Source organism: Diaporthe batatas, assembly GCF_019321695.1.
Source record: "Diaporthe batatas strain CRI 302-4 chromosome Unknown Contig00019, whole genome shotgun sequence".
In the NCBI taxonomy this organism is placed as follows: domain Eukaryota; kingdom Fungi; phylum Ascomycota; class Sordariomycetes; order Diaporthales; family Diaporthaceae; genus Diaporthe; species Diaporthe batatas.
In genome coordinates, this window is record NW_025408566.1 from 73,348 (window position 1) to 97,210 (window position 23,863).

Genomic DNA, 23,863 nt, shown 5'->3' on the forward strand with positions numbered 1-23,863 from the left:
CGATTTTCTGATTTGTGTCATCGAGACAGCGCATACGTCAAGTACATATGCGGATATCTTGACTCAATTCCACGACACGCACCCACGTGCTGGTCCCGCGGGCTGAGGGGTTTCACTGCTCGTTGATTTTATCGTACTTCCCCCTAGCTAGTTTTCAGTCCTCCGTCTTGGAGATGTACGTAAGAAACGAAGTGAAGGGCAATGCTGGACAACCCTACTGAGGATGGGGATGAAGTCGAAAGAGACGCAAGCCCCGAGGTGTGCCCGCCTCAGTCGAGGGGACAAGATCAGGAGTACCACTTACACATCAGTCATATCAACATCTGCAATGAGGCTCCTAGTTGTATCTCCTAAAATGACTTCGCGCAGAGACTTGATTAACGCTGATTCCTATCCTTTTTTTGTGGGGTATGAAGTGGCACGGATGTGAAGTGATGTCCTTGCCCCTGGCCACTGCCTATAATACATCATCTCATGAGTGGAAAATTCATTCAAAGACGGGCGACTTGATCCGCCCGTCACCATGCATTCGAGGCGCCAAAAGATGCCTCGCTCAGCCCTTGTGCCATGGCTCAGGCGTCCACGAATCCCTTGACATTGTTTAGCCAGGCCAGATACTCCCGTTGCTCCTTGACGTCCATGTAGTCGGGCACAAACACAGCGAGAGTAGAGTTGATTCCACGCTCGTCCAGGTAGGTCTCCATCAGGAGCTGCAGGTCCTCGTCCAGGGTGCCAAATGGCGGGCCAGGGTAAATGTCACGGCCCTTGTGCTCAGCCTCGGGGTTCGCGGCGTGGGCAATGGCGGGGTCGTTGTAGTAGTACATGTTCTCGACGATGATGCTGGCATCCTGGGCGATGGCGTCGATGTTCAGGGCACCCTTCCCGGGCTTCTCGACGACGATGTTCAGGCGGCACGTCACGTTGGGCTCGTTGCCGGCGTCGGCGTCGTCTTCGTCAATCTCCTCGTTCTCTTGAGAGCGTGCGCCCTCCTCGTCGCCGAGGGCCGAGTCCTCGTCAAACATCTCGTTCTCCATGTTTGCGATATCGGCGATTGAGAAAGTCACGGTGATCCTGCAGACACGGTGTGTTAGCGTGGGTGGCACCAACAGACAGCTCGCGACAGCGGCGGTGCATCTTGGGAGTGGCTTACTTCTCGTTGTTGTATGTGCGTGTAAGCACGACGTTCTGGGCGCCAGGAGTGTCCTGGATCTCAAAGGGGCCGTTGTCTAGGAAGTCCTTGATGCTGGCTGGTTGCTGCTCGCTCTCCTTCATCTCAGCCTCGAACGAGATCTCGCTGCTCAGCTTCGCGCTCAGCTCACTGTCGACCCCAGAAGCCGCCCGTCGGAGCAGAGAGGTCGAAAAGGCAGAGACCTGCGGCCGGAGGGTCCTGCATTGATCGCGCAGAAGAGCACTGTGTCTGGCCGAGGCAGGTCTGGCGATTGAAGAAAGGCGTGCAAGGGTCCGCGGCGCATTGCGCGCTACACTTCGTGCCGAGAACATTCTGTGTGGTGTTGAGGGGTCCCTCAGTGGCGTTGGAAGAGAGAAGACTGCGAGCAGGCTTCGTGGCCCAAAACCCAGAAACACGCGTGGACGGCTTAAATTTTCGTTTGGAAGGGCTAGCTGGTCGGTCGGGTGAGCTTGTGATGATGCTAGGCGGGTGGAGCTGAGTAGTGGAAGCTTTTTTTTTTTTGGACAAGTCGATGGGACCAGCACCAGGTGATGACTAAGCAAGCGAGGAGGCTCGAATCAAATTCCAGGGTGTAAACCTCCAGCACGTTCCATGTACCTATCCTATGGTCTCCCAGTTTCCAGCAATGACATTGAACGCGGTGGCATGAGGACCTTTAGATTCGTAGATTTGCATCAAATTACGACGGACCTTCAACATCTGCTGAATAGCTCGCCTAACTTGCTACCTAGGTACAATGCCCAATTGGCTGAGCATCGACGCAAGAGTCCCGGGACACAAGGACCTTCTCCTAATCCTGGCAAGAAGACATAACTTGATAGAAGTCAAGCGACTTCTTCATCCCCCCTTCGAGCGGAGCTGCCCACGAAACAGGGAAGCTGGTGTGATTTTCCAGCTCGCACCTCCTTCGAATCAAGTCCTCTTGAGTTTATGGAGCTTATCATAGACCCGCGAAGACCCATGGAATTGTCAAGATTACTACCGCACAAGGAGATTCCGGAGGGGTGCCTCTTGTCTGCCTTGAATTGGATGAATGCGCTAGAAAATCAGACAGTAATTTTCTCACATAGTGATAGACAGAAACACTGCACATGAATCCACCGGGCCTCCAACCCGTGTCAGTACTCCGTGGGGTGGGCACACGGGCCGAGGCTGAAAGCCGAGTCGCCAGTGGAAATGGTCGCGAAGGTATCGACATAGATGTCTGAAACCCTTTCCTTTCTCCAATGAAGCCCCCCAACGGCCGTTGAGCATCGTGGAACATTGCGGTGTTCCCACGAAACATGCGATTCCGTTGGAGAAGGGCATGTGGACCTGGATCTGGACTTCAGGTTTACTAGGAGTTTTGGTGCCTGGTTTTGGATGGCCGGGAGCAGAGATGTAGGTAGGAGGAAGTGCATCGGCTCTCTCGCCGGTGGGCAGTAGCTGTTCCTGGGATAGGATGAGGTGGTGCTCTTGAGCGGTAGCATGCGTTGAACAGCGTGATTGTGGGCTTTCGAGCAGCCCTTTCGACGACCTTGAAATTGCCCCCGCACTAAAGAGAGCCGTCCCCCGTTCATGCCCCTTTCCTTCTCAGGCATATTGGTACTTCCCTGCGGGTAGCTGGTATTGCGGGGAGGTGCTGGCAGAGCCTGAACAGAGTCTGGATGGCGTTGGGGAATCGAGCGGCCGGCCGGCGATGTTGGCCCTTATTGGAAGCCCCCATCGCATCTGAGGGTCTGACTGGTGCCCCCAGGCAAGCATGGCAGCAAAGAGGCCCAACAGCCTGAGACGAGACTTAGGTGTCGTCAAAATCTGAGGATGGCCAGGCCAGTAGCTTATGCTCACTGGCTGCTGGGCGGGAAGCTGGATGGTTTGACAGTGCCAGCCTCGTTTACACGGACAAAAGACAGGGAGGCCAGAAAAGACCAGGCCCCTTCCCATCTTTTGAGCAAGTCGAGGTTGTTTTGCTTCAAAAGATCTGGGACAACTTGAGTGGGGCAGGTCAGTAGTGATTTTGGAGTTGGGAGGTTGTGACAGCTGTGCAACCTACAGAAGCCATTCTGCTGTTCCTTGCGCAGGGTCTCGACTTTCAACCGGAGGAGATCCTCCCTGGCGCTTGCGGGCCTTCCTGGACGGCGCGATTTCTTGAGTTCCTCAAGCTCCTGGTCATGCTGGTGCACATATCTGGGTCGGGATCAGTAAGTGGCCAGCAAGAAAGCACGAGGCACAACGGCTTACTCGTTGATGAGGTCCTGCACCTTGGGCAGATCGAAAACCTGGCCGTCATTATCTTGGGCGGCTTTCTGAAAGAAAGTGATCCTGTGGACTGAGTAGGCAATTTTTGTCAGCAAGGATTCTTGACGAGCAGGGGGGGGGAGAGGGCTGCTGCGAACTCAGGGGTTGATCGTGCTTCTTCCTGGCGGCGGCGAGCTTCTCAAGACGTTCGTCACGGACTTGAGCCTTGTGCAGCTTCTTAGTGTCCCGCGAGAACTCGTGAAGGACGATGTTGCCATTCCGCTTTTTGGCAATGCGCTTCCTCGCCTTTTCCAATGACTTGGGCATTGTGAGGATTGGGAGTTCTGTGCGGGAAAGGTCGATGTACTGTGGTGACGATTTTTGGATGGGGATGTCAAGACTGCGGCATTAGTCCATCGGGCAATGTCGACTTTCTATGTAGATTTTACTGTGTAGATCGATTCGTCCGTCAGATCACAACTTGTCGGCTTTTTTTTTCTTGCCCCTGCAAGTGCGGGTCCAGGCTGGCAGGCGGGCGGGACACTTGTAAGCAGGGGCTATCCCTGCCGGTCCGTTGCTGGGCAAGGTCTGGGCTAGCCGGAACAGGAAGTGCTGGTAAGCCCATGACAGGGCCATGACCCGCCAAAAACGCGGTTTACCTACACGGTACCTAGGTAGGTAGACAGACGCGCCTGCCCCAGTGTCCGCTGTGCGATGTGGATCGCCCAAGCAGTGGTCAAGGCTTCAAGCAGTCGTCTCTCTCCCCTCGTGATTCTTCGGCCCTGTGCATGTCGCATCTGCTGGGCCACGAGAGTTGCCCTCTTCCAGCTTCTCCAGACCACTGACCGGCTCGTCGTGCTCAATTGCACTGCACCCTCGCCCATCTGTCACCGTGTGGTCTGATCTGTGCCGCGCCTGCCGCAAAAGTAAACATCAACACATCAACACATAGACACAACAAGCCCGCTCGAGCCAGACCTCCCTCCGCCGAGATCAGAGACCGTCCATGTAGAGCACATTCAACCCATGGCCTTCTAACGAGCCGGCTACGACAATCCTGCCACCCACTCGCGCGCATTCCTACCCCCAAAGTGTCTCCTCGCAGAAAATGGGCATCCAAGGTGCGCTGTTCTGACCGCCGAGACATGATGCTTGCCTTGCTGACACGTGCCCAAAGGGCTTCTCCCATTGCTTAAATCCATCCAGAAGCCGACGGAGCTCAAGAACTTTTCCGGCGAGGTCCTTGGCGTTGATGCTTATGGCTGGCTCCACCGCGGTGCTGTAAGCTGTGCCATAGAGTTAGCCCAGGAAAAACCCACCCGAAGGTGAGTCTACATCTTCCAAGCCCGTGGCTTGCCTAGCTCTGCTCCTGACCGTCGGATAGGTATGTCGACTTTGCCATGCACCGCGTCAGGATGGCCAAACATTTCGGTGTCACCCCATACCTGGTTTTTGATGGCGACTTCCTTCCCAGCAAGGCCCACACCGAGGCAGCGCGGGAGAAACGTCGCGAGCAGAGTCGAAAGGCTGGTCTCGAGCTGCTCAAGGCCGGCAAGCCATCCCAGGCCCAGCTCGAGTTCCAAAAGGCCATCGACATCACCCCGGAGATGGCCCGGCACCTCATCGACGAGCTGAAGAAAGCCCATGTACCGTATGTGGTCGCCCCGTACGAGGCCGACTCCCAATTGGTCTACCTGGAGCGGCACGGATTCATCAACGGCATCATTTCGGAAGATTCTGATCTCCTGGTCTTCGGCGCCAAGCGATTGCTCACCAAGATGGACCAGCACGGCCATTGCATTGAGATTAATCGGAAGGACTTTTGCGCCGTGCGTGAGATATCGCTCACTGGCTGGACCGATGACCAGTTCCGCCAGATGACCATATTCAGTGGTTGTGACTATCTCGAAGGCATCAACAACATGGGCTTAAAGACAGCCTATCGGATGATGCGCAAGTACAAGACGCCGGAGCGCATGATCCGGATGCTGCAGTTTGACGGCAAGTTTCGCGTCTCAGAGAATTATCTTGCCCAGTACAAGCAAGCGGAATTGACGTTCCTGTATCAACGCGTCTTCTGTCCCAAGAAAAAGGACATTGTTCTCCTGACCGAGCCACCTGCTTCATCGCCGTTGGATATCGAGGAGATGCCGTACATCGGCGCCAGAGTCGGTCGGGAGCTTGCCAGGGCGATAGCAGTGGGAGACGTGAACCCGATTTCCAAGCTGCCTATTGTCGTCGCTCCACTGCCGGGCGGTAGCAGGACGCATAACACGACACGGCCACCGCCCGTGACAGCTGCGCCGGCCCAGCAGAATAAAACGTCTTTGGGAAAGCCCATTGACGCGTACTTCAACGATAATAGACGTATCGCCATGGGAGAGATGGATCGCAACTGCTTCTCTCTGGATGCCCGAAGAGTGGCTGCTCTCACGCAGAACGGGCTGACGCCCAGGGTCTTTCCCCTGCCCAGGCCGTACATTGATGGGAGCACGCGCACCCCGGCGGCTCAGCCATATACTTCGATCCAGCGCCGCCGAACGGAACCGATCTCCCAAACACTTTCAGATCTCATCCCATCCCTGGGTCAATCCTCGAATCGTCGAAGGACAGCTGGCCCGACCAGACGAATATCCGTCACTGAAGACAGACCACTCAAAAAAGCTCGACTCTGTGCGGACGAAAAAGCAAGCGAGGTGGCAGATCAGTCGCCTCAGAAAAGCAAGTTCTTTCCTCCTGTGCAGTCCGCCAAGCAACATCAGACCTCTGATGATGCTCCTCTCCTGTCGGATGACTCAATCGAGGAGGCTCTTATGAGCTTGCCTGAAATTGACGGGCAATGGGGCAAAACAAGGGGCCCGAGAGGAAGTGAGGAACTGCAGATCTTCCAGGACGCAACCTGCTCAGAACCATCAGTCGTCCCAGAGGCTCGCGAGGTCAAAGGTGACGACGATATCAGAGGTCGCACAGTCAAATGCCACAAGGTTTCCGAACCTGATGGAGACAAGGAGCGGTCTGCAGGAAACGCCAGGGAGAATGGAGCGGGCACCGCGGAGTCTTTGCGCGGCCTGATCAAAGAATTCTCGTGTACACCAGATCTGCCGAAGACAGCAAACAATACGCGCATGGCTTTTGGACTTGCCACGCCGGCATCCAGCGCCCAGGGCTCAGAGTCGAAGCAACCAGTTCGTTCGACAGCGTGTACTCCGATTCAAACACCTTTACAACGTATGGGTGTCCAGGCCCTGCAGCGGGGCAAGGGCGACCGTTCGCCTTTCCCAAAATTGAAGCCATCCGCTGCAGCTCTGAGAAGGCGGCACAGTCTGAAGGATACTTTAGATTTGTTGCCAACCAACCCCGCTTTTGTGCCGTTGCCCAAGGTCGATCTAGCAGAGGTCGAGGCTCTGAACAAGCCTGGCGGCAGCGAGGATCAAATCATCCCAGATGGTGACGAGGAGAATGATCCACCGCTTGGATTTGTCGAGGAATCCCACTACGCAAGCAACCGACTGGACCTATCGAGATTTGGGTATGGCTGAAATGAATCCGCTTGGCAAGCAAGGAGGCTGATGTGTACGGGTATGCGGCTATATACGGCAGGGCCCAGGTGTCATTCTCGGGAGAAAAGTGTGGCACAGACGCTCGTGGGTTGACGGGTACTAAAGCATAGCGTTAGGAGTTTTGCGGGTATTGCTTGGTTGAACAAGTACATGGCAATATTGTATCATGCTTATGAATTGACATTGGAGTCCTGGAATTCGTGGACGGGCAGATACATGATGAGGGCCGGAAAGAACAGAAATGCTCTTGATCTTAACGTTCCACCCCCAGGGGAAAGAGTTGAATTATGTTGTTCATGTGTCTTCAAGAGCGTGCGCTGTCATCGTTTTGTGCTATACTGCTGTTTCCGAAATACACTGCAAAGCTGCCGCTGGAATATTCAGTACGCTACGGCATGTAAATTCTCGTGCACTTGGGCAGATCGTACAACTGTCGATGATGTCGCAGCGTGACTGAAAAATGGCCACACGAGGCACGGGGAAGGGCAGACCTCGGGAGAGGACCCCTGGGGGGGACTAGTCCCTAGCCACAGCTTGAGCTGCATCCATTAATCTAGGTAGATCACAGTATGGAGTACTACTAGCAAAATGGGGCTTAGGTGCCAGGGTACTTCGATATTGAGTGTGCTTGGATAAGGACATCAAGCTGATAAGACGATGCCAAGATTTCGAATCCCCACCCAAAAAATATTCCAACCACCAATGGTTCGAACGTGCCCTTGAAGACGGCAACTGCACATTGGTACGCCCACCCAAACGAAAGGCGCGTCGACCGCAATTTACTCGCCCACAGACATCCTGCTTGCTCAACATGGCGGACTCATCCCTAAAGGTTTGACTGCCTCGTTCTCGCTGCAACCAACGGCCGATGGCGACTGACGCGCACATGCCCACAGGATCGTTTGCGCGACCATTCCGAGGCTTTCGACAGCCTGCTGTCCTTGATTCCAGCAAAACTCTACTATGGCGAGGACACAAGTGTATGTCATTCTTCAGTCTGCCCCGCCTGTATCCCGGGCATGCACCCCGCGTTCCAGCCAGCTCACACAACACGCCGGCATTTACAGGATCAGTGGCAGAGAAAGAAGCAGACCAAGGAGCAGGCCAGAGCTGCCAAGCGGAGCAAGCTGGATCCAGACAGCGCGCTGAACCGGAATGCCAAGGAGGTTCTGGACGAACGGGTCCGGAATAAACGCAAGGCACAGGAGCTCGAGCCAAGTGAGGATGGAAGCGCCGAAGACGACGACGATGCCCAGGAGCTAGAGCTGCGTGGCATCAGCAAGGAGGCACCGGGAGAAGGCCTCAAGAAGCGGAAAGTGGTTGATGACGATACGACCGAGACAGCCAAGGTAGCCCAGCCCACGGCAAACGACGAGGCGAAGACGGGCAAATTATCGGCACATCAGGAGAGGAAATCAGCGAAGAAGCAGAAAAAGGCAGAAAAGAATGCCGAGAAGAAGAAGACAAAGACGAAAGCGCTCGACAAGGGCGAGACGGTCGAGGAAGACGGCTCTGCAAAAAGGCAGGAAGATGACCCAACGACACCAGACGATGTGAGGCAGTCGAAGGAGGTAGTGGACGAAGGAGAGACGAAACCACACAAGGACATGAGGCCTATCGATGTGTCGGGCTTGACGGAAGAGGACGCAAATCACACATCATCGTCCCAAGCATCATCACCTTCGTCTCCGACCTTCGACACGGCTGTACCCGACGAGCCATCCGCTGAGCCTGAAAGCACCACAACTTCAATAGCCAGCGAGAACACACCCGCAGACAAGTCCAGAAAGATCAAAGTCCCTTCTGACACCACCGAGCTCCGCGCCCGTCTGGCCGCCAAGATCGCGGCCTTGCGCGCCGCCCGCAAGGCGGACGGACCCGACGGCAAGCCGATTCGGACGCGAGAGGAATTGATCGAGTCGCGGCGCAAGAAGCTGGCTGAGCGCAAGGCCCACAAGAAGGAGCTTCGACAGAAGGCCAAGGAAGCCGAGGACAAGAAACGCGAGGAGGCGCTGGCCAGTGCGCGGAACTCGCCAATGCTTAGCTTCGGCTCCCCGGAACATGACCTGAATTTCTCATTTGGACGGGTGGCGTTTGCGGACGGCACCCAAATGTCTCACGATTTGACCTACACGAAGGACAAGAGCGGCAAGAAAAAGGGCCCCGTGGACCCCAAGGGTGCGCTTGCAAAGCTGGAAGCGCAAAAGAAGCGATTGGCAGAGCTGGACGACGCCAAGCGGAAAGAAGTATTGGAGAAGGAGACTTGGCTTGCGGCCAGAAGGAGGGCCGAAGGTGAGAAGGTCCACAACGACGAGTCCCTGCTCAAGAAGGCAGTCAAGCGCAAGGACAAGGCCAAGAAGAAGAGCGAGAAGGAGTGGACAGAACGTGTACAGGGCGTACAGAAGGCACAGAAGCAGCGCCAGCAGAAGCGCGAAGAAAACATCCGCAAACGCAAGGAGACCAAGCAGGCGGGCAAGGGAGGCAAGAAGAAGGGCGGCGGAAAGTCTACAGCCAAGAAGAGCCGCCCCGGCTTTGAGGGCAGCGGGTTTGGCAGGAGAAAGTAAAGAAGGAAGAAAAAAAAAATCAAGAGCAATCCGGGGGACGAGCACAGCCAACCAAAGTCATCGTTGGTGTCCTGCCAAATGGGAATGGGCAGTGACAGTGCTGTTGGAAGGAACTGTAAATATCTTCTACAACCACGGCGTCATATGAGCGGTGACCAGCTAATCGGATACTTGATCACGAGAGCTTCATGCCCGATTGCAAGGTGCAAGAGAAACCGGTCAAGGTGTGAAGATGAAGTGATTGTAAATTATGCCAGTGTTTGAGAAAATATGGCCTGCGAAAAACTCCTGGTTTTTGTCCACCCACGACGTGGGGAAAATTGGGTTTCGTTTGTTTTGTGGTCATAACGACAATGCCATTCTCGTTCGTTTTGCGTCCCTAGAGCCTCCCTCCACCAGTTGTTCTCATCGGGTGTCCATGCCGCTTGAGTGGGTTGAAGGACGCCCGGCCGTTCGCATAATGACACCCCGTCCACTTACACACCCTCCTTCTGTCATCCTCTCCCGAGGGATGGAGATGCCCCGCGAAGTCTCTCCCGGGTGCCAGCCCAGTCGCATCCATACCCTCAAATTGTCTGGTGCTTAAAGGCTTTTGTACCCGCTGGACCAGAGCAAGACGGTCATTATGGGTTGTACTGAGGATACAATGTGCCCGCAATGCCTCACCCATTACAGGAGGGAGTCGAGGCGGGTAAAGACGTTGAGACAGGCAGCCACAACCTCGAGTTGAAGCTCCTTGTCCTTGGCCTTGTTGACCTCCTAAGGAAATGTCAGCACCGAAATCCACACGCGAGCAAAGGGGATGGGGGTCCGACCTCAGAGATGACTTGTGGCAAGTTCGCGCCAATCCCGTTCCCAGTAGCCTTCTTCCCGAATGGAAACTGGCTGTATTCGGCCAGCAGCTCGTCGGTCTGGGCGAATGCGCGCTCCCTGGCCTCGTGGCCAAGGGTGGACAGGGCGTTCTCGAGGACATTAGCCGCGTAGGCCGCGCATACCATTGCAATTGTTCGTGTGTACCGGAACTCGAGGTTTTCGGGGAGCCACTGCGTTGCTGGAAGTACAACTGTCCTCTGGGTGAGAACATTCCTGACGCGCCGCCGGATTTCCTCCTTTGCGCCGCCGTCGGCGACTGGGTGCGTTGCCATGTCAAAGAGCAGGAAGTTGCGCTTCTCGGTGCGCAGGATGCCCTTGTCCACAAGCCCTTTCGCCAGCCGCTCACGGACCTGCTTCAGCTGGTAGCCGATCTTCATGAGGTTCCACGTCTCGCCTGCAACAACCAGAACACAAGTCAGCGGCCCGACACCAAGAACAGGAGTCCCGGCTGGGGGTTTGAGCCCGGGCTCCAGGCCCAAGGTCTTACGCACCACTCATTAGGTCGATCCATGAGCTGACGCTCATCTTCTCGCTCGCCTTCATCATCTTGAGGGCCTCGTCGAGCAGCACCTCGCCTGTCAGTGTGTCATCTACAACCTCAATGACACGGTCTGGCAGGGGGAAGCGCCTTCTCGATGGGTCCTTCTGCATGCTGATCCTCCCGCGGAGGGCAAGCTCCAAGACGATACAGCCTCGAAGAGCATACGATATGTTGTCGTTCCAAAACGAGAGGTATCCCTGCCCGCCCGGAGGTCAGCGATATGGTAGACGCAGAACACAGGGCGCAGGCGCGGACGCAGCGGCAGCCCGGTCGCGTTCGCAGAGCATCCCAGCATTTGCGCCAGCGTTCGCAACAAGAGAGGAAGGGGAACGAACCTGCTTGTCCTTGAGCCCCAGCAAGAGGACCTCCTCCATCAGCGTCAGCTTTGGCTGCTTGCTGCGCTCCGTGCTCTCGCTAATGTCTCGTGGGTCGAATGCGATCTTGTGGCCATTTTCGTTGCTCTCGTAGCTCGTCTCCGGGGTACTGTCGAAGTTGCTCGAGGAGTTGTTTCGTTGGATGCCACCGTTGCTGCTCTCGCCCTCGGCAGCGGCTCCTCCGCCACCGCCCCTGCGTCTGGTCAATCCCGAAGACGATGACATTGCGGTGTGGAAGTGGGCAGTGTGCTTGTGGGAGGCGGGTTGTGCAGGGCCAGAATTCGACAGCGAGAATGGCTCGATCGCGAAGCTTCAGGGCTGTGGAGGGCAGCCAGGTGGCCAAGGCGACGAGTGGCCAAGCTCGGGGCGGGTTCTCGGGGGCCGTGGACGATGTGTTGGACTCGGTGCTTGAGCCGGGTCGGAAAGGGTTCGCGATCGGGGGCCAATGTAGCGGGACGAGGGACCAATACAGGCCGTGACAAGGTGCCAGGCCAAGTTCGGAGCGTAGGCGAGAGGGTCTAATCCCTCGGAGGGCAATGGCTGTCTGCTGGTTGCTGGGAAAAGGCCAGGCGCGCTGATGGATTGGACGAGAGTATGGACGACGAAATGGAGATGGCCCGTATTTCGCAGTGCAGCCCCACGGAACGGAGATTAGGTTGGTGGGCAGGCAGGCAGGTAGGTAGGCAGGCAGGTAGGCAGGCAGGCAGGCAGGTGGCGGGCGGGTAGATTTGAGGCACAGGTACCTAGAGAGGAGACCACTCCGTTGTTGTTGTTGTTGAGCAGAGACCAGATGGGACCACGTCGATTTATTAAAATACCTGTTGAGTGAGAACAGCCTCGAGGAAAGGGAGGTTCGTGGTTCACACACGCGGTTTCAAGCCGGGAGGGAAGGGAGTGGGTGGTGTGTGGTGGGTGTGTGGTGTGTGGTCGTGTGCTCCAGCTCCCTGTGGCTTCGCAGTACACTTCAGCAGCCTGCTCTGCTATACTTTACTTTGCTGTGTGCTGTTCTCTTCTGTCAGTTCGGGCACACTGCAAGGTGGAATGTCGCACGGCCTGAGAGAACTCGGGCTCGCTTGCTGACAGCAAGATGCCCAGTACTCCCTACCCTACCTACCTAGGCACCTACCTATACCTAGGTACTAAGGTACTGGACAAAGCGCACCCGCCCTCTGGCCTACTGCTGCACGGGCCACCTTCTTACAAGGGGGTAGGGATCCCCCAATGCCTGCCCCCACCTCCTGCATCCTAGCAGAGGACCTTCCCAGTCTCCAGTGGGGCCATTTCTTGCTACCAGGACTTTTAGAATAGCTTCCCACATCACACGGCATAACGTCTCCCATTTCGTTTCCACACAACATCGTCAACTGTCAACACAGGAGGTTCCTGTCGAGCCCAAACAGCCGCTTTCACGCCCCCTCCACTCAATTCCAAGCAAACACCCACCCTAGCTGCATTCGAATTTTCAGAGGAAATAGCACACAAAACCACAGCATCTTCAAACCCTTCTCCGGCCATTTGGCCCAGCCCGCTACTGCGAACAATACATCAAGATGGGCCCTGGAAGCATCTATGATGAGGATGACTCAGGTGGGACGAAGCACCGAACAGACGAGGGCAGTGGCGAACCCAGTGGCTATGATCGGCCAAGCAAACGAAGTCATCGACGGCGCAACTCGTCAGAACGCCACTCCGGACGCGACAGGCCGACAGAGAGCAGTCGGGACCGCCATCGATACAAGAGGCGTTCTAGAAGCCCGCGGCCCTCGAGGCAGAGTTCGCGGGATCGAGGCGGCGACAGCAGGCGAAGAAGGCGGGACTCACGGTCACCCGCAAGCACAGACTCACGCAGACGACGGCGGAGCCGTTCGCGCTCTGCAGAAGCCCACAGCAGTGACATGGCGGGACACAAAGTGAGCAAGCGCCACCGTCACTCAAGCCCGGGAAAGACCCACCGCGAGGACAGCCAGCCACTTGTCAGGCGATCTGGCCCATTGCCGTCGCAAGCGGATTCCTTTGCGGTCAGCAACGGCGAGGAACCCGAAAAGCCCAAAGAGAAGCCCAACTTTGGAAATACAGGCGCCCTCGCTGCTGCGTCAAACTCGGTCACGCAGGCAGACGGAACCACCATCACGCTGAAGTATCACGAGCCCCCCGAGGCGAGAAAGCCGCCTGCGCGGGACCAGTGGAAGCTGTTCGTGTTCAAGGGCAACGACGTCGTGGATACGATCGAGCTAGGGGCCCGGAGCTGCTGGCTCGTGGGGAGAGAGTCGGCAGTGGTCGACATGGCCGCCGAGCACCCCAGCATCTCCAAGCAGCATGCTGTGATCCAGTTCCGGTACACGGAGAAGAGGAACGAGTTTGGCGACAAGATCGGGAGGGTCAAGCCGTACCTGATCGATCTGGAGAGTGCAAACGGCACCGAACTAAACGGTGACAAGGTACCAGACCGGCGGTATCTGGAGTTGAGGCCCAAGGATGTGGTCAAGTTCGGGCTCAGCACCAGGGAGTATGTCATCATGCTCTCGAGAGATTGATGGGGCTGTTGGTATTCGGGCCTACCCAAACACACCTCTTCGAGGCCGATGTCGGCACATGGGCCAAGTGACATGATGTTGCATGAGGCCCTCGCTGCGCAACGCAAGATACTGCCTTGCAGTCGTCACCATGCCCACGTGGGCTGCAGGGAAGCAAAGCTCCCATAGCCACCCGGCACCGATCCCACCGTGCCAGCGCCAGCCGAGGCTCTGGCCGTCACAGAGCAAGAGACACTGTGCTCTGCCGGTTCCGTGGTGCCCTGACGCCGTGGCGCTCCGGTGGCACTCGCCCACACTCCACAGACCACCAGGGCGTACCCCGTACCTCGCACGAGCCTCTTCAGGCGAGGTTGACCGGCCACCCGGCGCGAGGTTGACAGGGCGCAAGTAAATAGGATAAATGCTCCATCGTACAACCCAAACCGTGGCCCAGCGGCTCCCACGGGCGACCTCTGCTCGCCTGTGACAGTCGTCTAGTTGTAGGAGACAAACGGACGAAAGATGGTCACGACGTGGGACCAGGCAAACTTGGATATTGACATACGACAGCAGCGAAATCAAATGGCATCACATTTCTAGAGGGCAGGATGGTTAAATTGCCCGAGTCATGGAAGCATCAAGTGCACTCACTCCAAGGTGGTCGGCCTGCCGCAGCCAGGAAGGAGGGTCGCTTTGGTGACATGACTGCTCACGCCCTACACGATGAGAGGGGTGTAATAAATGCTGCAACAATTCCGGGGTGGATGAGTTGAGCGGTGCGTCGCACAAGGTGGATTATCCAGTGTAACCTCCGTTGTGACGGACGACGAATACCAGTCATGGGACGGAGCTCGAGCCTTTGTTGCTACCCCCCATCACCCAGCTTTTGCGAGAGGATGATTATGCTTTTGATCTGCTGAGCCCCCGAGATCCACCTGCTCCTGGCGATCCGATCTGCCCAGTGCCCGGGCCAGCTAGGCCACACAGGCTGACAGGAGCAGAGGAGCAGAGGAGCAGAGGAGCAGCCTAAATCCGCTAGCTTGCTGGTGTCTGGGGAACGCCTGACGGCAGGGAGCAGGGACATCAGCCCGGTGCCCGGTTGACAGCAGCACGTGAATGTGTGGCGTTGCGAACTGCTACCCTGCCAGCCTGCAGACGGAGGAGCGGGATGCAGGGCCCCCTGAATCGCTTGCAGCCTGCAGGTGTGTTGCCCGTTGTGTTATTAGTCAACCACGAGGCCTCTGCTTGGGATGGGCCCTCTGCACAGGCAGGCAGGGCCGCTCTCACTCTTTACCCCCCAGCCAGCCCTGCCCCTCTGTACCATTGCCACTCACTGTGTGTCTTTGATCCTCTGGTTTCTTATTTTGTCACAAGGCTGATCTACCACAGTGCAGTGCTATTGCTGGCAGGCTGGCAGGATGGCCTACCGGACAGCCTGCCGGCTATAGCTTGGCGGTCATAATACATGTACTTCTACATACATACAACCTCTCTCCATAGGACAAGGCCCTGTGGCACAATGTCCTGTGTATGGGACAGACAAACTGTCATAGAATACCAGCTTATGGGACGGGACAGGTCTATGTAGAATTGACGTCCCATCACTTGCAGGAATGCAACCAGCTAATTTCTCTCCCGTTGCCCCTCTTTTATGTCAACCTGTGAGTACTTTGGCAGCCTCTTGGAACCCCTGCAGTCGAGCCAACCCATGCTGCGGCCATGCCAGGCAGTTACTGCGATCTGATCTATCTTGGGCGGCCCCCCCTGGCCTGGTTCCCGTCAGGCAGTTTGGGTGTTGTATTCGGCTTATAGCCTCGCACATGCGCCTCTCCCGCGGGCGCGTGGCTTCGCTGTCTCAGACTCTTGACGACACTGGAGCTCCTGAGCTCAGGGTCACATGGACAGCCGGGCAACTCGCCCATCAGTCATTATAACCGCCAACCTTCCCAATCTGCCTAGTCTTTGTACCTTACAGCACCATACGCGGCGCCAAGGACCCCTTTTAACCGGACGTGGAGCTTGTTCTGCTTGTCCTGCTTGTCGTCTCCTTGTCTGTGTCTCCGCCTTGGTCCCTTCCACCATCATCATCATCACCTCGAGTCTCTGCGACAGAGAAGCACTGGCTTCTCGTCGCAGCCTCACGCACACATCACAAGCATGGTGAGTCTCCTTGGCCTTTCTCACTGCTGCTTCACATGTACTGCATGCTACATTGCGGGCTGGGGAACGTGGGCTTGCTTTCCTGGCTCATCCTCCCACGTCTGTGTCTGTGTCATCCGGGGCCGGGTCCCGCCAAATCGCGTTATCCGACGGGGCGGGCCGCTCATTCTGCCATCGTTTCCCCGTCAGCAGCAACTTACTTCCATGATGCTGGCCGTTGCACGTCAGCACTTGGGATACGGCCTGCATACATCCCCATCACATTATTTCAGCTGTTTTGGGGGCTTGCCTTTCTGACTCCACGTTTAGGGGACCATCAACAGAAAGATCTCCCGTTTCGACATCACTGCCGTCTACACCCACCCAAGTGCCAAGGTAGACATTGTCTTGGTTCATGGTCTCAATGGCGACCCTCAGAGGACTTGGACGGCCAAGAGTCCGAATGGGAACGGGGCATTCTGGCCGGTCGACCTCCTTCCCAAGTCTCTGGAGGCCGAGAATGCGCATGCAAACGTCCTGGTGTATGGGTACAACGCCGATGTCTCATCCAAGAAGCACGGCACCGGCCCCAGCAGCAACTACATTCATCAGCATGCGCAGACCCTGGTCACCTTTCTCACCACCTATCGGAAGAGTAAGAAGACGACACGAAACCCCATTATCTGGGTGGCCCACAGCCTTGGAGGTATCCTTGTGAAGCGAGCCCTGGAGCACTCAGACAGCGTGCGTGTCGCCGACCACGAGGACTACCGCTCTATCTACGTTTCTACATACGGCATCATCTTCCTGGGCACACCGCATGATGGCTCTGAACTCGCCTCCTGGGGGTCAGCCCTGCAAGGCATGGCCGGCCACGTCCCCAGGAAGTTTTTCGATAGCGAGCCCGTCCTGATCGAGACCCTGAGGAAAGACAACGAGACCCTGGATAACATCAACATCAACTTCCTGAACATCTATCAGAGATTCAAGATCCACATGGTTCACGAGAACCAGAAGACCGACCTGAAGGGGACCAAGTCACTGATTGTGGACGCCAAATCGGCAGCGCCTCGCTTGCCAGGTGTCACGTCATATGGCGTGGAAGCAGATGTAAGAAACTGCCAACTACCACATAGCCCGCGGCCAAAACTTGGAAATGACCCTTCTTCCGCCTCTTTCTATTCCACAAGGGTCCCGAGACGGGATGTGTGGCAAATGTACTGGTGCCTCTGCTGACTTTGGCTATTCTAGCACTCAACCATGTGCAAATTCGCCGGGTTTGATGCGCCCGGATATCGAACAATATCCACGGCCATCGCTGAATGGGTCCAGACAGCGCCTGATGTCACAAATGTTCGCTGGAGTGTTGAGGACGACGCTCGTCGTGTTCGAGCACAACTAGAGATGAATGAACGAGCAAGACCATTTGTAAGCCACACACGATCTGCGCCATTGGGCGGGCCTATTCGGAAGGGACAAGGGCAGTGTGGCTACTTGGATGGACACAGTTGCTAACCTCAACCCGTAGCTTCCACAACCCGAAGGCTCCTCACAAGTGGCTGGTATGTTTCAGGTGTCAGAGACCCCAGTGCTTTCATCGCCTAGCAGTGGCGCCGGCCCGTTCGGCATCGAGCCGGCTGAGCCACACGATGCAGATCTGCCAGGTGGTCGAGGCAATCGCTAAAGCCCCGTGGATATATGGGCTGATGTTTTTGTCTATAGATCAACAAAATGAGACTACTTCAAACCTCCCAGCTCCACAAGAGCAAAGCGCTCCGCCGTCTCCGTTGCCTCTGTTGATCCAGCCAGGACAGCCTGAGCAAGGTGCCCCAAGCTTGTTGAAGCATAATGCTCCGCCAGAGGCCCTTTTCATACACCCAGAGGCTTTCCGCCCCAACTCATACTTCGTCGGCAGGAAAGAGGAGCTCGATGAGCTCCACAGCATGCTTCAAGACAAGAGGCGGAGGTCAGAAGGAACCTCTACGGTGCTGATCTCTTGTCTCCCAGGAGGTGGCAAAACACACATGGCCAGGCAGTACGTCTTCGCTCACAAGAACGACTACCCAGGAGGGATCTTCTGGCTGCGTGCTACGTCGGCTCAGGAGCTCGAGGGCGAGTTCTGGCGCGTCGCAAGGACCGCCGCCCTCAAGGATCTCATGGACAAGAAGGACTACGACGAGCTGAAAGACGACACCAAGATAGTAGATATCGTCCGGGAATGGTTCAGCGGGTTCGCAGAATGGCTCATGATCCTGGATGGGATCATGTTCGACTCGCCAGGCATAGAACGGTTCGTCCCTGACGTGGTCAACTCGAGCATAATATTGACCTCCACAGACCCAGCAGCCACTGGAAACCACCATTTCAATAACCCCCAACTCCTGCCATTGCCACTCCTCCCGGCACACGAGGCCCAAGAGTTGTTGCTCTTGGAGACAGAAAAAAGGAAGCCGTGGAGCCAAGAAGACCTCAGTCAGGCAACAGAACTGGTTCAGATCCTAGGACGGCTCCCATTGATGATCCACTTCGTCTCTCAGCAAATAAAAGCCAACCGGGAGCCCCTGGCGACCTTTCTCAAGAGGTACCGCAATCGGCCCAAAGTTGGAAAAGTCCCAGCCTACGAGTACGTGCTGGAGCAGCTGCAATTTAGAGGAGCTACTGCAGCCCTGAACGTCATGTCCATCCTGGTCTTCTTTGATCAAAACATGCCTGTGGAGATGATGGCTCTAGGTGAGTCCACGACTGCACCCTCATCATCAACAGCTTTCAGGGACCCAAAGGCCTGGCAGGCGCTTGTACCCACGTCAGGGGCGATGGAAGACGACCACCAGGTGCCCTTCCCAGCAGCCTGTCGTGAATAAGACGTTTGTACGAGAGTTCGGGCCAGACCTGGATGTCCTGGGGTCACTGCGTGATACATAATGTACTACGGAATTAAGCTGACCGGCGATGTCGCAGGTCTTCATGCCCTGGGCAAAGAGATACCTTACAAGACACGCGACGCCTCAACACATGGCAAAGGGACTCTGAGCAATACATTGAGAGTGTTGATAGCCTTCGCGTTGGTCGAGAGGACGGAGACACAAGATGTGTCACCGACAAGCTCGAGAAGTTCTAGACAGAGCTTTCCTCTTTATTCGGAAAGTTTAGACACGTTGCGCATCCACAGTGTCATCCAGCGATACTTTATCGAGCACCTCGCTGCAAAGAATCAGCATGTGTATTGGCTCGAGCGATCTGTTGCGGTGTTTTCAAAGTCCTACGAAGAGGCAGACCGGCGCATATCAGAGCAGCCCAAGGTCGGCCTTCCGGACGACTACAGGAGATTCTATATCCACGGGAAGAAACTCGTCGAGCATATCAAGCGGTACGAGCGGAGGCATTCAGAAATGCAGTCGCTCAGGAAGGAGCTCGAGGCGAAATTAGAAGAGATCCACGGCAAGGTCCATGGGCTTTCGAGCAAGATACAAGCTATGATCGTTGATAAATCCGATGAGATAGCACAAACGTCCATCTTCGACAGGACTAACAGCCTGTCAGAGTCGGACTCAGCCACGTCAAGCTCCCAGAGCCAGAGCCAGCAGGACACTTGGGCACAAATCGATGAAGACGACCCTCGCTTGTACCAATCCCCTGCCGCGTTTGCGCCTGACCGGCAGTACGATGCGTACGGACTGCCGTTCCCATACCCAGACGGGAGCACCATCCCGGCTGTGCCATTTCAATACGAGGATGAACACGAGCGAACACCACAGATCACTCCAAAGGTCGGCCAGGTCTCGCCAGACCCTGACCAAAACGGGTGGACGACAGTCGTCCCACACCACGACCAACAAAGGCCCAGGACTGATCATCTGATCAACCAGAAAGGACATCACAAAAGTGACTCGGAGATCGGAATCAGCCATGACATCGCCAGATCACCATTCTTTCACACGTCATCACCACGCGGCGGCTCTAGGTCATCTAGTAGAGGCCGCTTGAGCGCCCACAGTGAGGCTGAGCTGGCCCTCCAGAAGATGCGCAAGGTGTCGCCGCCGAACCCTCGTGGCGGAAGAGCCGTCCAGGACAAGGGGAGGAGCTTGAGCTCCAGCACGGCGACCAGGCCACGGGATATCATGAGCCGGGGGGAGTACAACTACGCAAGGGTTGCATCCGGCCTCACGCCCACAGACAAGTCACCACCAGCGGAGTTCTACCGTGCCACTGGCGGTGAACCTCTGTCAGCCTCGTCGTGGACTGCTGAGACGGTCAAAAGATTCAAGGAGAGCCTCAACCCGGCCGGCAGGAAATCATCCACGGGGAGTTCAAACAGCAAGACAGCGGCGACTTCTGGCAGCTTCCGTACATCGCCTGGATTAGAGGAAGCAGCAACAATGCCACCGTTCCCACAGGTAACAGGCACGCGGACTGCTAGGTCCAGTCCCGGCGGCGTTAACCCCTTCTACCCCCCCGGGTTCCCCGTCGAGCAGATCATCGCTGATGCGCGCCGTAACAACCCCCCGAACCTCCACCAGTGGAACACCAGCTCTTATACACCCGGCCTGGGCCGGCTTGAGGTCTCGAACCCTCCACGTTCGCAGCAGCAGGGACTCGACCAGGACGCCAACGCAGTGCCGTACCCCTTCCCGCCGAATGTCTGGCTCCCGGCCCCTGAGGCGGTCTCAGCGCCCATGTCGAGGAACTCAAGCCAGCAGTCAAGCAGCCAGTCATCAGCCGGCAGGCGCCGTGGGGGGAATCTCGCACTCGTGACAAGTTCTACCGCGCTCAGAGGCCGAAGGCACTCGAGCCCCCTGTCCAGCCCCATAAGGTCAGCACTGCCGCCAGGCTCCCTGTTCCCGGCGCGGGCCCACAGCAGACCGCCGTCGGTGGTCACGGAACCAAGCCCCCGCCTTCGCCCGAGGCACGAGGTGCCCGAGCTTCCTGCCGGCCAGACCCGGGCCTACCTCCCCGAGCCCCTGCCTATGCCACGGCCTGGGGCAGGGTCTAACACGCCCGGCGCCCCAGTGCGTCCTAGGTGGTACAAGCGGGCCTCCGGGCGGCTGCGCGGGCGGGCGCAGTCACAAAGCCCCAGCGCGGGCCTCCGGGTGTCGGGCGGCGCCAGCGTGCACAGTGCCGGCAGTCCGGATCCTGGATCCGCGGTCCATGCAGGAGGCGAGGCCATGGCCCGCTCGGGGTCTGGCGGGATCGTTGTAGGGGATGGGAGGATCATCGGTTTTGGGGAACTGCCTGTCAGTGCGGACCATGCCAACGAGGCCGTGAGGGCGCCGCCCATGAGCAGGAGCAGCTCTGGCGGTGTCGGTTTGGGCATCATGCATGAGACAGAGTGATTGTGCTTTGCGGAGGGATGCCAAAGCACAGCCAGTCAGGTACAATGGCTCCTCGTGTGCCGACATCCTGTGGTCGCCTGGCCACTGAAGTCATCCGAGTTGAGCAATAACACAGGGCTACAGGCCGCGCCTTCGTAGCACGGAACGTGTCGAGAACATCTGTAACACATGCAATAAGAAGTGTACAATTATAACTACGTGTAGGACGCGCTGGGGGTCTCAAGCCCACCTGCTTGCTACTTAGTGATTGATTTTCACCTTTGAGCCTGTCTCGTAAATCGTCTGCACGTTCGTGATACGCTAGCATCGAGGAAGAGGCAGCCGTGCCTGGCGCATCTGCCGGAGGCATGTTGTCTCGAGGAGCCCAGGGGTCATCATGCCAGGCCGAATTCTGCGATCTCGCCCATCTCCGTCTTCAGCTCTGCCCCGGCCTTGTATGCCACCCTCCACCTCAGCTTGATGGACTCGACCTTCTTGTTTTTGTCTCCTGCGTGCCAGACTTCGATAGACTGCGTCACTCCGCGGCTCTGTTTTGGCTCTAGTGACCGGCCCGTCTGAGGCTTCAGTTGAGATTCAAATCCCTATGGGCATCTTGTCAGTCACGCAGCCCATGAGATTCCATGGCGTCGGGATATAGAACTCACTTTTGTTACCGCAAGCTGGAAATGCAATTCTGAGATCGGCTGCGCTGTGTTGTTACTGAAAGCAAATAAGAGATTGATGCTGTTGGAAGAGCCGGTAGTCCGGTTCGCAAGCATGTCGATCTTTAGGCTGGTGTTGTTGACCACAGCCCTATGTTCTCGAGGCAGCGCCGGTGTATCTGCGGGCAACGCGGAAGCAAAGTTCCACTCGTCATCATCGTTGGCCTGGGCCGCCGGGGCCGCAGCCGGGGCCGGAGTGGCAGATTTTGAAGCGTTGGGAAAGCCAGTCATAAGACTTGGAGAAGAGAGGGCGGCAAAAGGATCTGCCGCTTGTGCTGGGGCGGCGAACGCAGATTGCTGGTAGCTAGGTGGCTGCGGCGTATTGTTCTTTGACGTCGATGGAGCCGAGTTGAAGGCATTGAAAGACGAGAACGGGTCAGGGGTGGATGTGGATGGCCCTGGAGCTTGGGCAGAGCTAGCTTGTGTGGCCGAGGAGAGCAGTGACGGCCCGGGGGCACCTGTTGGATTTGGTCAGCGAGAAAGCCGTGAGATGCGTGTGGGCCGTGTGATTGTGCGCGGCCGAGGACCATCTGCTCACTTTCGTTGTTCCCAAATCCTAGCGATATCCCACCAGTGTGGCCAAAGGCCGCGGCGCCACTTCCACCAGCATCGCCGATGGATAAGCCCAGCAAGTCGTCTTCGAGGCCTCCGGGCTGGCTCTGGCTGGCCGTGCTTGGACCTGCGGAGCCGTTGCCCGCCGGCCCGTTGGGCTCTGCCTCGCCGTCAAAGTCAATGAGGTTAAGCTCCTGAGCCGCACTCTTGACGGCGGCCTGTGAGGCGACGTGCTCCCCGCGCGCGATCTTGGAGGCACCCTCGACGTCGCCCTTCTTCATCAGCTTGTACCTCTCCACCGTGCGGTGGATGCTGTCATTGATCTCGAGAAGCCTCGCGACAGCCTCGTGATCATCAGACTCCTCCTCGCACATTTTCTGAATCTTGGGCTGTGCGCTCTGGAGAGAAGATGCCAGCTCCTCGAAAACGTCGCCGTCCGTCATGCTGTCGCCGGCCTTGAATCCCTCCAACCTCTCCTCGAGCAGTTTCGCCTTGGCTTGGATCTTGGAGACGTCCTCGGCGGCTTTTGCGCGATAGTCAACCTTTGATCTTGTGTCGTAGCCAGCCATGATCTTCATCAGCCTGTTCGCCTCCTGTAGGTCCTCGGGGGCGCCCCGTCGGATGAGCTCCTGGAGCTTGGCTGATTGGGCCTCGCGCTCCTCCTCCTCCATCTCCTCGGCCGACTTGAGGTTCTACACGCAAGCATGGTTAGGGGGTCTCGCTCGGATATCGAACGGGGGTGCCATGGGAGGCCAGACTCACGTCGCTCGGGTTCAGGACGGCAGCATCGTCTCTCCTGACCTCGGGGAAGGTGTAGCCCTTGTAGCTCAGCAGCCTGTGCATGTCCCTGATGAAGCCCATGTCCTCCTTGTAGCGGCTGGTCTCGCAGATGGTGCTGCGCCACTCCTCGATGGCCTCGAGGATCTTCATCTGGACCCTGCTGTAGCGCATGGGCGGGCGCTCGGGGAACCTGCGGACGAGCTCGTTGAGGAACTCCTTGGTGCCGATCTGGAGGTGGAAAGGGTAGCCGCAGTTCTTGACGCAGATGTCGAGCAGGCTGAGGGCCAGCAGGGAGACATTGGGGTTGCGGTGGTTGATGTAGTTGACGATGGCGACGGCGGCCTCGCGCGGGGCGGTGCCCTTCTTGGAGTTGATGAGATCCGAGATCTCGAGGTTGAGGGCGAGGTTGGGCTCGTAGTTCTCTGGGCTGCAGGCAGCCTGGATGAAGCGCTGGAGCTGCGAGGGGGCATGGCCGCCGTATCCCCCCCACTGGTCTCGTGCGGCGGCCCTGGCGCTCGCCGCCTCCATCG

At 57.1% G+C, this 23,863-nt stretch overlaps 9 protein-coding genes across 9 annotated transcripts; 5 read left to right on the forward strand and 4 right to left on the reverse strand.

Annotated features, from left to right (window-relative positions):
- Positions 1-106: 106 nt before the first annotated feature.
- Positions 107-1,707, reverse strand: KVR01_012390 (uncharacterized protein). Its single transcript, XM_044786042.1, has 3 exons — positions 1,151-1,707; positions 305-1,071; positions 107-143 (listed from the first exon to the last, which is right to left on the reverse strand). Exons 1-2 carry the CDS (start codon positions 1,498-1,500, stop codon positions 573-575), a joined length of 849 nt encoding a protein of 282 aa, XP_044638578.1. The 5' UTR covers positions 1,501-1,707; the 3' UTR covers positions 107-143; positions 305-572.
- A 39-nt stretch (positions 1,708-1,746) lies between these two features.
- Positions 1,747-3,865, reverse strand: KVR01_012501 (uncharacterized protein). The gene is made up of 4 exons (XM_044783668.1): positions 3,565-3,865; positions 3,410-3,497; positions 3,222-3,355; positions 1,747-3,158 (listed from the first exon to the last, which is right to left on the reverse strand). Exons 1-4 carry the CDS (start codon positions 3,731-3,733, stop codon positions 3,013-3,015), a joined length of 537 nt encoding a protein of 178 aa, XP_044638689.1. The 5' UTR covers positions 3,734-3,865; the 3' UTR covers positions 1,747-3,012.
- Positions 3,866-4,108: 243 nt separating this feature from the next.
- On the forward strand, positions 4,109-7,384 carry KVR01_012440 (uncharacterized protein). The gene is made up of 3 exons (XM_044793611.1): positions 4,109-4,527; positions 4,584-4,731; positions 4,791-7,384. The coding sequence occupies exons 1-3, from the start codon at positions 4,515-4,517 to the stop codon at positions 6,943-6,945; spliced, it is 2,316 nt and encodes a 771-aa protein (XP_044638628.1). The 5' UTR covers positions 4,109-4,514; the 3' UTR covers positions 6,946-7,384.
- Positions 7,385-7,777: 393 nt separating this feature from the next.
- KVR01_012326 (ribosome biosynthesis protein RRP14) lies at positions 7,778-9,530 on the forward strand (the record flags this gene model as incomplete). The annotated part of the gene is made up of 3 exons (XM_044787568.1): positions 7,778-7,798; positions 7,863-7,946; positions 8,034-9,530. The coding sequence occupies 3 exons, from the start codon at positions 7,778-7,780 to the stop codon at positions 9,528-9,530; spliced, it is 1,602 nt and encodes a 533-aa protein (XP_044638514.1).
- Positions 9,531-10,199: 669 nt separating this feature from the next.
- Positions 10,200-11,543, reverse strand: KVR01_012443 (uncharacterized protein; the record flags this gene model as incomplete). The annotated part of the gene is made up of 4 exons (XM_044793820.1): positions 10,200-10,289; positions 10,346-10,797; positions 10,895-11,141; positions 11,280-11,543. The coding sequence occupies 4 exons, from the start codon at positions 11,541-11,543 to the stop codon at positions 10,200-10,202; spliced, it is 1,053 nt and encodes a 350-aa protein (XP_044638631.1).
- A 68-nt stretch (positions 11,544-11,611) lies between these two features.
- KVR01_012495 (uncharacterized protein) lies at positions 11,612-11,840 on the forward strand (the record flags this gene model as incomplete). The annotated part of the gene is made up of 2 exons (XM_044781218.1): positions 11,612-11,735; positions 11,770-11,840. 2 exons carry the CDS (start codon positions 11,612-11,614, stop codon positions 11,838-11,840), a joined length of 195 nt encoding a protein of 64 aa, XP_044638683.1.
- Positions 11,841-12,601: 761 nt separating this feature from the next.
- KVR01_012444 (uncharacterized protein) lies at positions 12,602-15,467 on the forward strand. The gene has a single exon (XM_044788197.1). The coding sequence runs from the start codon at positions 12,869-12,871 to the stop codon at positions 13,850-13,852; it is 984 nt and encodes a 327-aa protein (XP_044638632.1). The 5' UTR covers positions 12,602-12,868; the 3' UTR covers positions 13,853-15,467.
- Positions 15,468-15,988: 521 nt separating this feature from the next.
- On the forward strand, positions 15,989-21,300 carry KVR01_012474 (uncharacterized protein; the record flags this gene model as incomplete). Its single annotated transcript, XM_044784997.1, has 6 exons — positions 15,989-15,991; positions 16,301-17,080; positions 17,222-17,398; positions 17,499-17,532; positions 17,693-18,700; positions 18,929-21,300. 6 exons carry the CDS (start codon positions 15,989-15,991, stop codon positions 21,298-21,300), a joined length of 4,374 nt encoding a protein of 1,457 aa, XP_044638662.1.
- A 374-nt stretch (positions 21,301-21,674) lies between these two features.
- KVR01_012322 (uncharacterized protein) lies at positions 21,675-23,861 on the reverse strand (the record flags this gene model as incomplete). Its single annotated transcript, XM_044794060.1, has 4 exons — positions 21,675-21,881; positions 21,945-22,459; positions 22,540-23,245; positions 23,316-23,861. The coding sequence occupies 4 exons, from the start codon at positions 23,859-23,861 to the stop codon at positions 21,675-21,677; spliced, it is 1,974 nt and encodes a 657-aa protein (XP_044638510.1).
- Positions 23,862-23,863: the final 2 nt, after the last annotated feature.